Here is a 13,138-nt window from a genome sequence, read left to right as displayed (position 1 = left end):
TTATACTGTGGTCAGCATGAAAATGCACCTTTAAAGTTAGATTGATCTAACTTCAATGCGGCAACGTAGTTCAGAAGCCCCTAGAATCTAGTTCCTTCTGAAATATCGCGCGCGGCACTCGCCGCGTCCATCAGTGGCGCCTTTACGCGCAGTAAACGTCATCCAGCATTCCTTCTCATCACGTCTTTTTCGAGTGGTTGAAAACGCTATCCATGCGGTCAGTTTTGTGTCGGGAAGGAATTTGATTACACGATCGGTGGGAAGGATATACGCTCGGAGATCAAAACGTCACGCAATGGTTAGTTTTCTTCGACCATACGCTGATCCGTACATCATTATTTTCCCTCGTAGCGGGCAACTGCGTCACGAACTGATAGAGCACGTAGCGACGTAACCTCCACTCTGCCATTTGGATTTTCGTTCTCCGAGGGGCGCGGCGCCGCGATTGAGTTCCCAATTTAGAATTTGTGTTTAGCTCGCGTTTAGTAAAACTATTTCCAACGTATATCGAGCAAATAGGAAAGAAAGATCCGAGTCTTTCGCTTGAACGACTGTTCCGAAGAGCTGTCCACCCGATGTAGTTACGAAAATTTTCCCCGCGAATGCCGATAAAGATAATCGTTTGTTTTAGAAACCCTTGATGTTGCACGGGCACGAGCGTGCCATCACCAAGATAAAGTACAACAGAGAGGGGGACCTGCTGTTTTCCGCCAGTAAGGACAAGCAACCCAACGTTTGGTACTCGCTGAACGGAGAGCGCCTTGGCACCTTTAATGGACACAATGGCTCCGTATGGTGCATCGACGTCAACTGGGATACCACACGATTGTTATCTGGCAGCGGTGACAACACTCTGAGAGTCTGGGACTGTCAAACTGGTCGGTGCATATGATAGAATTGTACGACCACGTCTCACCAATGTGTATGTGTGCCATATATATTCGTATCCTCGCTTAATGTTGTTCAGGCAGGGAAATAGGGCAGCTGCACACAAACAGTTCCGTGAGAACGTGCGGCTTTAGTTATTCGTCGAACCTCGCGGTGTTCTCCACCGATAAGGCATTGGGTCACCAGTGCGAGATGTTTATCATGGACGTGCGAAATGTCGACGCCACGTTGTCCCAGGAGGACGCGATCGCTAGAATCTCGGTCAACGGCCCTAGAATCTCTGCCATATTGTGGGGCGCCCTCGACGAGACCATTATCACTGGTCACGAAGACGGCGAGATTAATCTCTGGGATGTGAGGGCAAGTGTCCCCGATTGTTATCACATTAATTGCGAATGAGCGTGAGTCGGTGGGTAATAGTGTCGTTTTGCAATGTCTACAGACAGGAAAGAAGCAGTCCAGCGTTAAAGGCCACAAGTCGCAGATAAACGATATGCAGTTCAACAAGGACGGCACCATGTTTGTAACTGCATCCAAGGATCATACGGCGAAACTTTTCGACAGCGAGTCTCTGCTGCTATTGAAGACTTACAAGACGGAGAGACCCGTGAACTCTGCTACTATTTCGCCGATTTATGATCATGTACGATTTGTGCCTCGGTTTCCATATATATTTTTACTTTTGCAAAAGACATGATAAAGTACAATTTCGGTACAATTTCTATTGTACTTGCACTACTGGTAATTCTACTATTATGTTTGCTAAGTGGACAATGGTTTTCTACAGGTGGTTCTTGGCGGCGGTCAAGATGCTATGGACGTCACTACGACGTCCGCGCGACAAGGCAAATTCGACTCGCGATTCTTTCATCTAGTGTTTGAAGAGGAATTTGCACGTTTGAAGGGACACTTCGGCCCCATCAATTCTCTCGCCTTCCACCCCAACGGTCGTAGTTATTCTACAGGCGGAGAAGATGGATACATGCGTATTAATAATTTTGACCAGTCTTACTTTGAATTTCATTTCGAATATTAAATTTATCGATCAAGAGACATGTGTGTATGGTAATATATGCATCATTTTGCCGAAATATATTGTGTGTAATTATTTTCTCAAATTAAACAAATTGAACCAGTTACTTTCATACAAGAAAGCAACAGAGTTTATTGTTTTCCAAACGGATTATAATTCACCTTTATATTCCTTTATTTACTCTTAAATCTATTACTCCTGCAATCAAGTCTTTACAAAGGGAACGCGCTAATCTCCTGTCAACTTTGGAGTTGAGCACTCGTAGGAATTCATCCCGGTAATTTTTTGTACCAACTCGTGAAATTATTTGGTAAACGGTATTAAATTTTATTGCATGTTGACGATAGATAATTTAATGACTTGAACATTGTGCGAAATAAATATTCCAACTTTGTAGAAATTTATTCACTACGTCGTCTCTTGAATTGTATAATATATAAATCATTTATTACAAATTTTGAAAAGTTTCTTACGACTTCTCCAAATTTTAAATAATTGATATCAAATATTTGTATCTATTAGTGAAACGATTAAACTGATATATTCACAAATATTGCTTACATTTTTGCATCGTTTCATTATTTTTTTCAGGATTAAAAATTTTTCTTTTCCACCTTTTGTTAGGTTACTATCAATTTTAGGGAATAATATAATATAGCAAATTGGCTTTTGATTAATTTTATTTTTACAAAATTGAAATGTTTTATAAACTAGAGTATATGATAAAAAAACAGTACATTAATGTTCTTAAACACAAGTTAATTATATCTTTTTTATTTATACTTCGTTTAAGAAACAAAGCAGATACGTGAGTCTCAGGCTGCGATCAAGCTGCCGCTATAAATGCTACGGAGCGTCTCTCTTCTTTTATTTTTATTGAAAGAACGGAAAAGACGAATACTTGGAAACATTTGTAGCGGCACTTTGACCGCAGCCATTACATCACATTTCTTGCTCACAACGTTAAACTTCCGTTGATCTCCATTGGATTACGATGAACTTTAAACATATAGTATGCTTAGGTTCAAAGTGTAAGTAGTGCAAGAATTTTAATTCAATGTTGGTACACACTTTATTTTTATAATCATATAATATTGTACAAATTATTACAATAAACTATATATTTCTGTAATTATGTCTGTTTCTTAGTTTTACCAACATGGCTTGCCGTAAGCGTTTGGCAAGATAGCAAGAATTAAATAATACAGCCATACAAGTGCAAAAATGCACTTCCTCCTTGATTACGATTTTTCTCTAAAATTATATCCTACAATAACAGTACAAAAAAATTATCGGGGACAAATTGAAATTACTAAATTAAACCCGTTACTTCTTTTAATGACTATCTACATATTGATGTAATCCTATAATCGTTTCGAAGTGTATACAAGAAGAAAATGAAATGAATAATCTCTTCTTGTGTACTACACTATTGCTATACTATATATTATAACTTTACATATTTATATATATAATATTGTAATGTTTATATTATATATATACATATATAAGTGTAGATGTACGCCGCGTTGTGTGCTAACAGGTTCAATGTTCTGTTTCATATTCACGTTTATCGTTTATCAGAAAAAATGTATACACGATTTGTGTGTGCCATCCTATTTTATTGATATATTTCTTTATATTATATCCTATATTAATGTACATTTTTGTTGTTCTTATAAGAGCGCTAAAATAAAACTGGATATTTTATTTATTTTTTTTTATTACAATATACGCGACTAAAGGGTTTCAAAAACCTATAGCAATATAGATACAATTTACAAGTTTCGATTAAAAAAGAAAAAACAAAAGGATTTTTTGTATTATATCATAAATTATTCCATACACACAGTTTTATGAAATATAATTATAAATAAAATGACGATAAATTTCACTAATTGTTAATTAAAAAACGTACGATGGCGAAATGAAAGTATAGCATATATATTTGAAGAATCTCTCAGATGGTAGCTAGTATACACTTGTCATTTAGTACCTGTATACTAGATTCGTGAGACAGTCGTGGGCACTCTGGTCAATTAGTATAATTTATCGCATCGTATATCGTTTGGAAACTACTTCGCAAACATGATGTTTATCGTCCTATCAAACCGGAGATTGAGGGACAATTTCATTGTCCCAAAGTCATATTTAGTCATCATAATAACAAAATAGAATAAATTCGAATATATTTATCTTAGAAAAAGAATTTACATTATAGAGAATTCGCTATGCAAGAGAGTAATCCGTACTGCGCGTGACGTGTTACGATGTACCGTCGCACCGAAATGTAAATACACTTGATATTTCGCGCGAGAGTCCGTGTTACACATATAGGCGTTTATAGGTCGGGAGTATGCAGCTATAGGATTTAACCAAGGAATTAGACTGAAGGCCACCCTTTTAATGTTTTTACAGTCTATTTTATGTAGGTCCGATAACAACAATAAAAATTCTTAAATAAATATATATCGGTATAATCATTGATGGAATATTATTATGCAGTCAACTAGTTTCCTTGTGTCAAGAGTAAGTGTTTCCTTTTCTTTTCCTTAGCTTTTTTTCCTTCCTTTAGGTGTTTGGAATTAATTCGCGCGTCTTAAAGCATAGTATACATACACATGTACACGTTAACGGCACGTTAACCACTGTACGCTCGCAGTGATCAGTATGAAGTACCACAAAGAGTTATGCGAAATTCGATCAGACAAGACACAATTATCACTCAAGCTCATCATTGCTATTTTCCTCTGCCTTGAATCGCACCGGATCTGGTGGTGGGCTTTGCCGGTTGCGGGATAATCGTGATCTCGTCGTTGATCTTCAACGGCTTCAGAAGCGAGTCGTTCGATCTGGACGACGGGGACGCGGGCGCGTTCTTCTTATCCATTACTCTCTTTGCTACGACACTATGCGCAGAGTATACGTGGTTCTCGAACTGCTTGTACATTCCGAATGTGGCAGTGCAAACTGTACATTTATACGATAGGTGTGCTGGCTTTAATGTCATCCCGTGATCTCGAGCAACATGATTTAATAATTTCCACTGATATACCTAGAAATACAACATGTACAACTCTAAAAAAATGTTCACATGTTTGTTTGTGGTCTCTCTCTCAAAGGCACACTTACCCTGCCACAAGCTGGACAACGACCCGCATCTTTCCCTTTATTTGCTGCCTCTTGCATACTGGATGTGACAAGCCCATGAGATCCTAACAAGTGTCTTTCCAAACCCTACTCAGAGAAAACGAATGTGTTACTGTACAATTTACGAATGCACGAATTTTATTATATATAATAATGATGAAAACATGTGAAATTTATATTTTATAAAGATCGATGTACAAAAATTGTTGAATAAATATACATCAATATATTTTTCAAATATATGAAAAAAAACCAATTATATTTTATCTTTAAAAATATTTTCATTTATTATGGTTATATAAGAATTTACCTGATCTGTGAAGAATCGGAATTGGCATTTCTGGCAGTTTAATGGAGGTCTGTTATAAATCATCTTTGGATGTATTTTTACTTTGTGGATCCATTGCATATGATTTCGTAATTGTTCTAGATCCTAAAATAGGTGCGACAGATTGTAATGCAAAATATTTCGTGAAGATTTACTTGTTATTACATATGACACCTGAATATCATTCATTATCTATCATATATGTATAATTTTATTAGTATGTAGTGTAATCCCTAGTAGTACAGTGCATTAAACAAACATTGGTTAAACATCGGCCCAATATTTGGTCGTGTTGGGCCCATCGTTTAGCCAATGCACTGTGCTACTAGGGATATAATCAAAGCTACATAAACGTATTTTGAATCGATGAAAATAATCAATTATAATCGATAATTATAATCACTTTGATCTCACGTTGGTTTTTACAAATTTGTGCAATTTCACAGGTTGCGGCTATCATGAAAAGTCAAAATAAAGATGTACAAATTTATTGTAAATCTTACACCCACCTTAATATATCCATCACAAATTTCACATATAACAAATGTATTCTTTCCTGCGGACTTTGAAGAAGTTCCTGACCCCGGAATGGAGGTTTGAGATGTTGTACGTGGTAGTGGAGTAATAGATATACTTGGCTGACTTAATAACTTTGCCGTGGGATTTTTGGAACTGGCTGTTGTGTTCTGAAAAGACATAAAGTGTTCGTGTTACTTAGGAAACACAGATTTGTGTCAAGTCAATAATGTTACTTTTATAAATCATATAAACGACAAATATCTGTTTTATTTATATCCACCTGAAAAATCTTACATTAAAGTTGTACATATTTGTTATAGATTGCTGTCTCTCTCTTTCTCTTTAAACTGCATGTGTATAAGTGTATTCTTTATTTCCGCAAAGTTCAACGACAATTTATCAGCAATGTGCAACATTACTTTTCATTTTTATCTTTTCTACAACCATGTAACAATTACAATTTATTATTTTTGTATCTTCAAGATAAACTTATTTCTATTATTTCTATTAGTTAAAAATTACTTATACTTTAGTTGATGAGACTTTAGCATTTGCCATATATGCAGTGTCGTATTACTATTATATACGTAAACAGAAGAGTAAAACATTATTACATTTTAATCTGTAATATTAATGAGAAACGTATAACTCCTTTGGATACTACGTGTGTACGTGTACTATTAATTGCGCAGAAAATGACCGGTTTGTAAAAAGTAAATACGGGAGGAACACATTATATGCGTAGTGTTAAAATCTGCAAGCGACTACGAGTTCACTCAATCAAAACTTGGAGAATGTTAAAAGCCTTTGTTCGCACCTGCGAGGCACATCATTCATGCGATATCACGAAAATCAGTTATTCTCCCTGGTTACTTTCCAATATTTATTTACCTGTGACGAGGACAACCTAGACAGAGAGTCGATTACGTTGGGTACAAGTGCAATTGGTGTGGGTTGACCGGAACTGCCGCCGCTACTGCTACTCACTCCCGAGACAGCCGACATGACAGTCCCAGAGCCACCCACCACCTGCCACCACCCATACACCTTTTTTTACTTGTTCTTGGAGCTTTAAACGTATTTTAAGTGTGATACTTTGTATGTACGCACGTACGTGGAACATCGAAAAGCTGGAGAACACGTGCGGTCTCCTATTGTATTGTCAAGCGACGTGTATACAGGGTGTCCCAAAACTCACAATCGATCTTCGAGGGGGTGAAAGAGGGTCAAATTCTGAGACGAAAGTTTCTGCGTCACTTATCTATCCAGTCATTATTCACAGAGATATTTAACAATTAAGTCGACCAATCCCGCGCGCGCTGCAGTGTCGGAGGCCCTACACTTTTTCTATTTCACTTGTTTTCTTTATCAATTGATCGAATATGAAGTGATGTATCGTCTAACTCAAATTGCGCGATTTATTTGTTAAATAATTCGGTGAGAGAAAAGTAACCCAGGGAACTTTTGTCTCAAAAATTTTTACCCTCTCTCTCTCTCTCTCATCCTCTCAAAGGTTATGAACCTTGAGACACCCTGTATAGATATAACGCACGAGACGTTCCTGGTGGAAATATTTTACTGAAAATGTAATGAAATCTTGCTGAAGTGCATTTGAAAGTCTCTTTCGATCGACCTCATCTCATTAGTATATCGTTAATATCTTGGTAAAAATTCATTTTAGTTAAATTCAAAAATTTAATGTCTAAAAATATTTTATTTTTTTATCACTTTTCAACGGTATACTTTAACTTTTCTTATATTTCAAAGTACTACATTGCATCTCATGAGAAAAATTACAATGTATCTTGATACATTCAGCAATTTTTCAATAAAATATTTCAAGATGATTCGGTTATTTCCGATGTAATTTGTGTTTGAGTTCACACAGTTACCCTGTACATTCTATCCTCGATATAACAGGTTTCATAATTTTGCGTGTGTCTACCATGAGGTCACACACTGTATAAATACAACTACTGGCGTATTCCACGTCAGTGAATCACAAGTCTAATAATATTAGCGTTTCTATACAGTGACAGATAGAATTTTCGTAATTAACTCGACAGCTCTCGTCAATATAAATGTTTCCATTATGCATTAGATACCAAGGAAAATTTGACGATCACAATCGAGAGCTTTTCCACCCTTCTTGTGTCCTTACCCACCTTATGTAGTATTCATAAACATACATTATTTTAGCACGTATCCTACGTCGCTTTACCTCTGTACTTTGTTAAAGGTATTGTGTAAATACTAACTTACGATAAAGTAAAGTAACGATATGTGCGTTTATCTAGAAAATTCAAGATAATAGAGCGTGTATAGATAATATAATAATAGCCGAGCGGTCTAAAATATTCTGGATACACACAGCCAGTAAACTTGTATGCAGTGCGCGAATTGCTTCTCCCCTAATTTTACGAAGGGCGTGACTTGTCATAATTTTCACCGCCCTTATGTGTTAGTAAGCGTATGGAAATAATAATATAATGCTACGGCAGCTAACAAATCATAATACACAATTGTGTGACGGGTCAAGAATTTTTGCCAACAGTACAACAGATCCACGGTTACCTCTCAACGCGGATATACCGAACTAAAAACTTGTTTGCCTCACTCGTCTCTAGTCTCATTCCAACGTGTACGCCTCAGCCGATCTCCACGAAGCACGAGTCTTTAATTTCTAACATCAGTGATTTTTATTGACCGTATCTGACAATTAAAACTCTTATTGCGAAAAATATTACCCCAGCCAGGATTATTAATTACTTCTGGCGACTTTTAAGAATATTCTTACTATTTAATTTCCAAGTCCGTCTCACTGGCCGGTCACAGTTTACTTAACATTCTTAAGCCTTGTGTCCACGATCCAAGAATTGTGTAGCCAATCAACTTGCAGCTTTTCCGTAAAAGATAGCTGAATCGTGGACGCAAGGCTTTGCGTTGCCTGCTAAACTCGATTGTTAGTGTTTCGCGTACGCACAACGAGTACGAGTCTACGATGCGGTAAAATGCTGTTATTACCTGGAATATTTGGTTACTACCGAACTGGTATGACGTGGGTACCAATAAACCAGAGGATGTAGGACGATACATCATTCCTGCAACATTATCTGAAATACAGCTTGCATTAATATATCGCGAAACGAAAAGGTCGATTAAGCGTGCAACGCGTGGAGAGATCCGAGAAGATACTTTTTCTCACTCCGGATCCTCCGTAAAGATGTTTTACCTTGCCGCATCGTGGTAGCACCTGGCCGCAATGTTTTCAGATCGGAATACCTCGGCTGCATCGGCGGTCGTCCTCGTCCGCGGCCGGTGATCGGCGCGGGGAGCAACTTCGGTAGAAGCGGCTGCGGGCCCTTGGCGCTCATCGCCATTGCCGCGAGCGCGCTCGGGTTGGTCGGGCCGACGGGCCGCGCGCGATTCAATCGCGGTATCTTGGCCGGCGGCTCCCAATCTACCGCGGGCTCCAGGTTCCGCTCCGGTCTGAACTTCTTGGTGCAGGCGAGAATGTGCCGCGTCAGCTTGCCCTTCTGATTGTCCTCGAACGGGCAGTTGGGGCACTGGTGGAAGGCGGGGCCGCGCTCCAGTCTGCCGCGAGTATTGTGCTCCGCCTCCATGTGATAGAGGATGTCGTGCGGGCTGCGCACCTCCATCGGGCAGAAGTTGCACTTGTAAACGTAGTTGCGCATATGCGGCGTCTCCAGGTGGTGCTGCATGACTAACGTCGATTCCGTCTTAAAGCTACAGAACTCGCACTTCTTCATCTCTAAGTGGAATGGCTCGTTATTCTCTTTACTAAACTCTAGATTCTTGATAAGCGAATTTATAGCTAATTGAGTCTCGGCCGACGTGCTACCCTTGCCCTGTTTACGCTTTTGAGTCCGTAAGAGGTCGGTTTGCACATACTCCTGAACGAGGTTCATTCCGATTTGCATGAAGAACTTGCCCAGCGGCAGGTCGAAGTACGTGGGTATTTTGTTTCTGTCGTCCTGCCTCAGCTCGTGTTTGTCACTGATGCCACTGAAACCGTGCTCGATCAGGTCTATCGAGCCGTCGCCACCGCCCCGGTCGTCCCCCTCTCGCTTGGCCCTGCCCTCGACGTCGCTCTCCTCGGACTTGTCGCTGGCCCTTTTAACGATATCCAAAGAGTCCTCCTTGTACTCCTCGGCGTCCTTGCTCTCGTCGACGAGTCTCTTGAGTTTCTCCTCCTTCTCCCACTCCTCTATGCACCTCTCCAACTTGGTGACGTACTCCTTTAGCGGCTTCAGGGGCGGCTTCTCGTATACGTAAGGTACTATAAAGGATGGCGCTTCGACCACGAACATGTCGTCGGTCAGGGTCGGCAGAATCGGCGGCACCACCGTCGGCGTGACTGTGGTCATGCTACTGGTCTTCGGGCTGAGCTGCGCCGCCTTCGAGGTCATGGGCACCGGCGTGATGGTCGTCCTCATGTTCGGATACATCGTCTGCGTCGTTATACCGCCCATCGGGACGACCGAGAACGAGCTGGAGTTGGGCACCGAGTGGTGGGGCTTGCTGTTGCTCACGGGAACCCCGCCGCGACCCGAGAGGATCGAGTTCGTGTCTATTATGACTAACGTGGGTTCCTTCTTCCCGCCCTTGATAGACTTGCTGCCGGCGGCGATCTCCACCAGCCGCTTGGTGTCGTTGACGACGATGGTGGTCTTGCTGTTCCTCACCGGCGACTTGAGCTTCGAGTTCTCCTTGTCCTTGCTATCGATCACGGCCAGCGGATCCTCCGGCTTGATCTCCTCTATGTCAGATCCATCGTCGTCCACCTCCTCCTCCAGCTCCTTCTCTATGTAACTCGTGCGCTTGATGTTGCGCGAGCTTCTTCTCGGCGTGATGTTACTTAGATCTATCTGTTTTCGCTGCTTCCGCTGCTTGGCATCCTTCACCGCGTGCTCCAACAACGCGTCGTGATCGTTGCTCTTGGCGCCGTCGGTAATCTCCTCGATGTCGGGGCTGTCGCAGCTCCCGTTCTCCTCGCAGAGCTTCACGTCGTCCGACTTCTCTATGCTGTTGTCGGCGATCTCACTACTGTCACAACTACAGTTTGACGACACGTCGGCGTTGCTGTCCCGCTTGGCAACGGCCTTCTTCGAGATGAACACATCGTCGCTGTCCAACTGTATCTCCGTGATACTCTCGTCGAGACACTCTACGTCAGAGTTATTACTTTGCTCGTCCACCTCCATGGCCTCACAGGACGTGTTTTTACACTCGGCTATTTCGGTTTTAGACACTTCACTAGAATCGTTCGTCTCACTTACACCGTCGGGTGAGTCGGATACCTTAAAGTCATTTTTCAGGTCGAACGCTTCACCCTCCTTGCTAGGATTACCTATTGCCTCGTTATGCTCACTGTCCTCTTTACTCTCTCGCATCTCGACCGATCTCTCACGTTCATCCTCGTCATCCTCCTCGTCCCTATCGTCCTCTTCCTCTTCCTCCTCATCCTCATCCTCCTCACCCTCATCCTCCTCCTCCTCCTCCTCCTCCTCCTCCTCATTAGCCTCCTCTTCTTCGACAATATCTTTCAATGCTACCTTACTCGCGCTATCACTGGTATCCATGTACTCTTCGTTGTCGGCACTGTAGTTTCCATTCACGCCGTTCGGAATAATCACATCTGCAAGCAATTGTAAAGCGTTTAATACACGTGCGATCGTTACTGAATTATTTTACTGCTTATTGAATGACTACTCTAATTGTTTCGAAGCACCGATGACAACGAGCGCGCGTAAGATCTTTTCGGCCAACAAGAATTCTTCAAGACTAATTTTAGTGACACTTTTATCGACAAGAGTGGACTCAGAGTATCGACCTATGTCTCTAAAGTAGTTACTTTTCACGTTACATCTTTGTTAATTTGTATATAATTTACTTATTACGCAGATGTACAAAAGGCCGAAAGGATCTGTAGAGTAACAAGTACCAAAGATGTTATCGTATTCGCAACAAATGCATTCTAGATACAAAGGCCCATATTCTGAATTCTCTTGTATCGAAAAAGCGCCTTTGAAAGTGGCTTGTAGCCAATCAAAAGGCTTACTAGTCACTTTTAGAGGCGCTTATTAATAAAAGAGAGTTCAGAATACTCGACGGTTATAAATCGAGTAAAAAAAAAACTCATATGGAAAGAGGCAGGGGCACGATTTCTGCGTGACACTTTTTTAAAACAAAATCTTTAGCTGAGATAGGTCCAGTTTCACAAACGTCGGTTAACTGTTAACCAGAGTTCAGTCGACTTCCTATCTTTTTCTATCTTGTTATCCAAGAAGAGACAGAGCATCAATTAACCATGGGTTAGCGGTTAAACGACGTTTGTGAAACTGGCCCATAATGTCACATCTAACCACTGCCGAATTACGATCAGTAATATATTAGATAACAACGCTGCGAGGTTTTTTTCCGCGAGACACGTAGCTGCCCCGCAAAGTCTAATCAACAACGTGCTCTTTGCGTCTGGAAACGGTTCTATTTCACAGCCAACAAATACGTTTAAAGAATACGTGCAAGTTGATCAATTGTACAATTGTACGTTGTCTATAAATTTTTTAAACGTTCCGATTTGCTTAAAATAGAACGTTTCCAGATGCAAAGAGCACATTGTAGACCGGGCTTAAATAGCGACAGAAACTCGCACACGTTGTACTGCGTGCGGAAACTGAGATGAAATCGTCTAACGTCCATTTCTATCAGTGCGGATTAGCTCCAGTCTCGGTTTAACTTTCTTTTTATCTTCTTCCAGCTCTAAGACCCGGTTTCACCACCGAACGTCCCTTAACTTTTATCCTAGTTTAATTCACAGTTGACTCTTTCTAAAATTGGAAAGAGACAAAGAACGAATTAAGCCGAGCTTAAAGTCAAACAACGTTGGTGAAATCGGGCCTAGGGCTTTACTTTACTCGCCATCTTTTTCCAACTCTTAAGCCTATCACACAATGCGAGGCAACAGGCAACAGGAATAGGGAATAGAATTTTTGACGCGTTGGATTGGTTGAAGGAAAATTTCCGACGAATCCAACGCGTCAAAAATTCTATTCCCTGTTCCTGTTGCCTGGCATTGTGTGATAGGCTTTAGGCCCGGTTTCACCAACGTCGCTTAACTTTAGCTTCAATTTAATTCACGTTCGTCGCTTTCTAGAGCAACAGTTGAAAAGAGACAAAGAGCGAACGAGGCAAAACTT

The 13,138-nt window shown here is 40.7% G+C and overlaps 2 protein-coding genes across 4 annotated transcripts in view; one reads left to right on the top strand and one right to left on the bottom strand.

Annotated features, from left to right (window-relative positions):
* The first annotated feature begins 145 nt into the window (after positions 1–145).
* On the top strand, positions 146–2,042 carry LOC105558123 (eukaryotic translation initiation factor 3 subunit I). The gene is made up of 5 exons (XM_012005648.1): positions 146–298; positions 632–878; positions 968–1,248; positions 1,331–1,531; positions 1,676–2,042. The coding sequence occupies exons 1-5, from the start codon at positions 296–298 to the stop codon at positions 1,922–1,924; spliced, it is 981 nt and encodes a 326-aa protein (XP_011861038.1). The 5' UTR covers positions 146–295; the 3' UTR covers positions 1,925–2,042.
* Positions 2,043–3,522: 1,480 nt separating this feature from the next.
* Positions 3,523–13,138, bottom strand: part of LOC105558122 — a 25,415-nt gene continuing 15,799 nt past the window's right edge. For 2 of the 3 annotated variants that reach the window (XM_012005644.1, XM_012005646.1), the window contains 7 exons: positions 9,151–11,577; positions 8,943–9,031; positions 6,810–6,947; positions 5,909–6,085; positions 5,382–5,504; positions 5,054–5,158; positions 3,523–4,976 (listed from right to left, as the gene is read on the bottom strand). In XM_012005644.1, the coding sequence (XP_011861034.1) occupies positions 4,662–4,976; positions 5,054–5,158; positions 5,382–5,504; positions 5,909–6,085; positions 6,810–6,947; positions 8,943–9,031; positions 9,151–11,577 (3,374 nt within the window). In that variant the 3' untranslated portion in view covers positions 3,523–4,661. The remainder of the gene's footprint in view (positions 4,977–5,053; positions 5,159–5,381; positions 5,505–5,908; positions 6,086–6,809; positions 6,948–8,942; positions 9,032–9,150; positions 11,578–13,138) is intronic. The other variant, XM_012005647.1, reaches the window with a different exon arrangement.

Source organism: Vollenhovia emeryi, unplaced genomic scaffold (genome assembly GCF_000949405.1).
Source record: "Vollenhovia emeryi isolate VEMERY1.0 unplaced genomic scaffold, V.emery_V1.0 DF939379.1, whole genome shotgun sequence".
NCBI lineage: Eukaryota > Metazoa > Arthropoda > Insecta > Hymenoptera > Formicidae > Vollenhovia > Vollenhovia emeryi.
The sequence above is the reverse complement of the archived record's forward strand: the minus strand, read 5'-3'. Positions and strand labels throughout refer to the sequence as shown.

Coding starts and splice junctions, on each gene's coding strand:
- LOC105558123 (XM_012005648.1), top strand. Junction 1,249..1,330: donor TTAATCTCTGGGATGTGAGG/GCAAGTGTCCCC, acceptor CAATGTCTACAG/ACAGGAAAGAAGCAGTCCAG. Junction 1,532..1,675: donor TTTCGCCGATTTATGATCAT/GTACGATTTGTG, acceptor GGTTTTCTACAG/GTGGTTCTTGGCGGCGGTCA.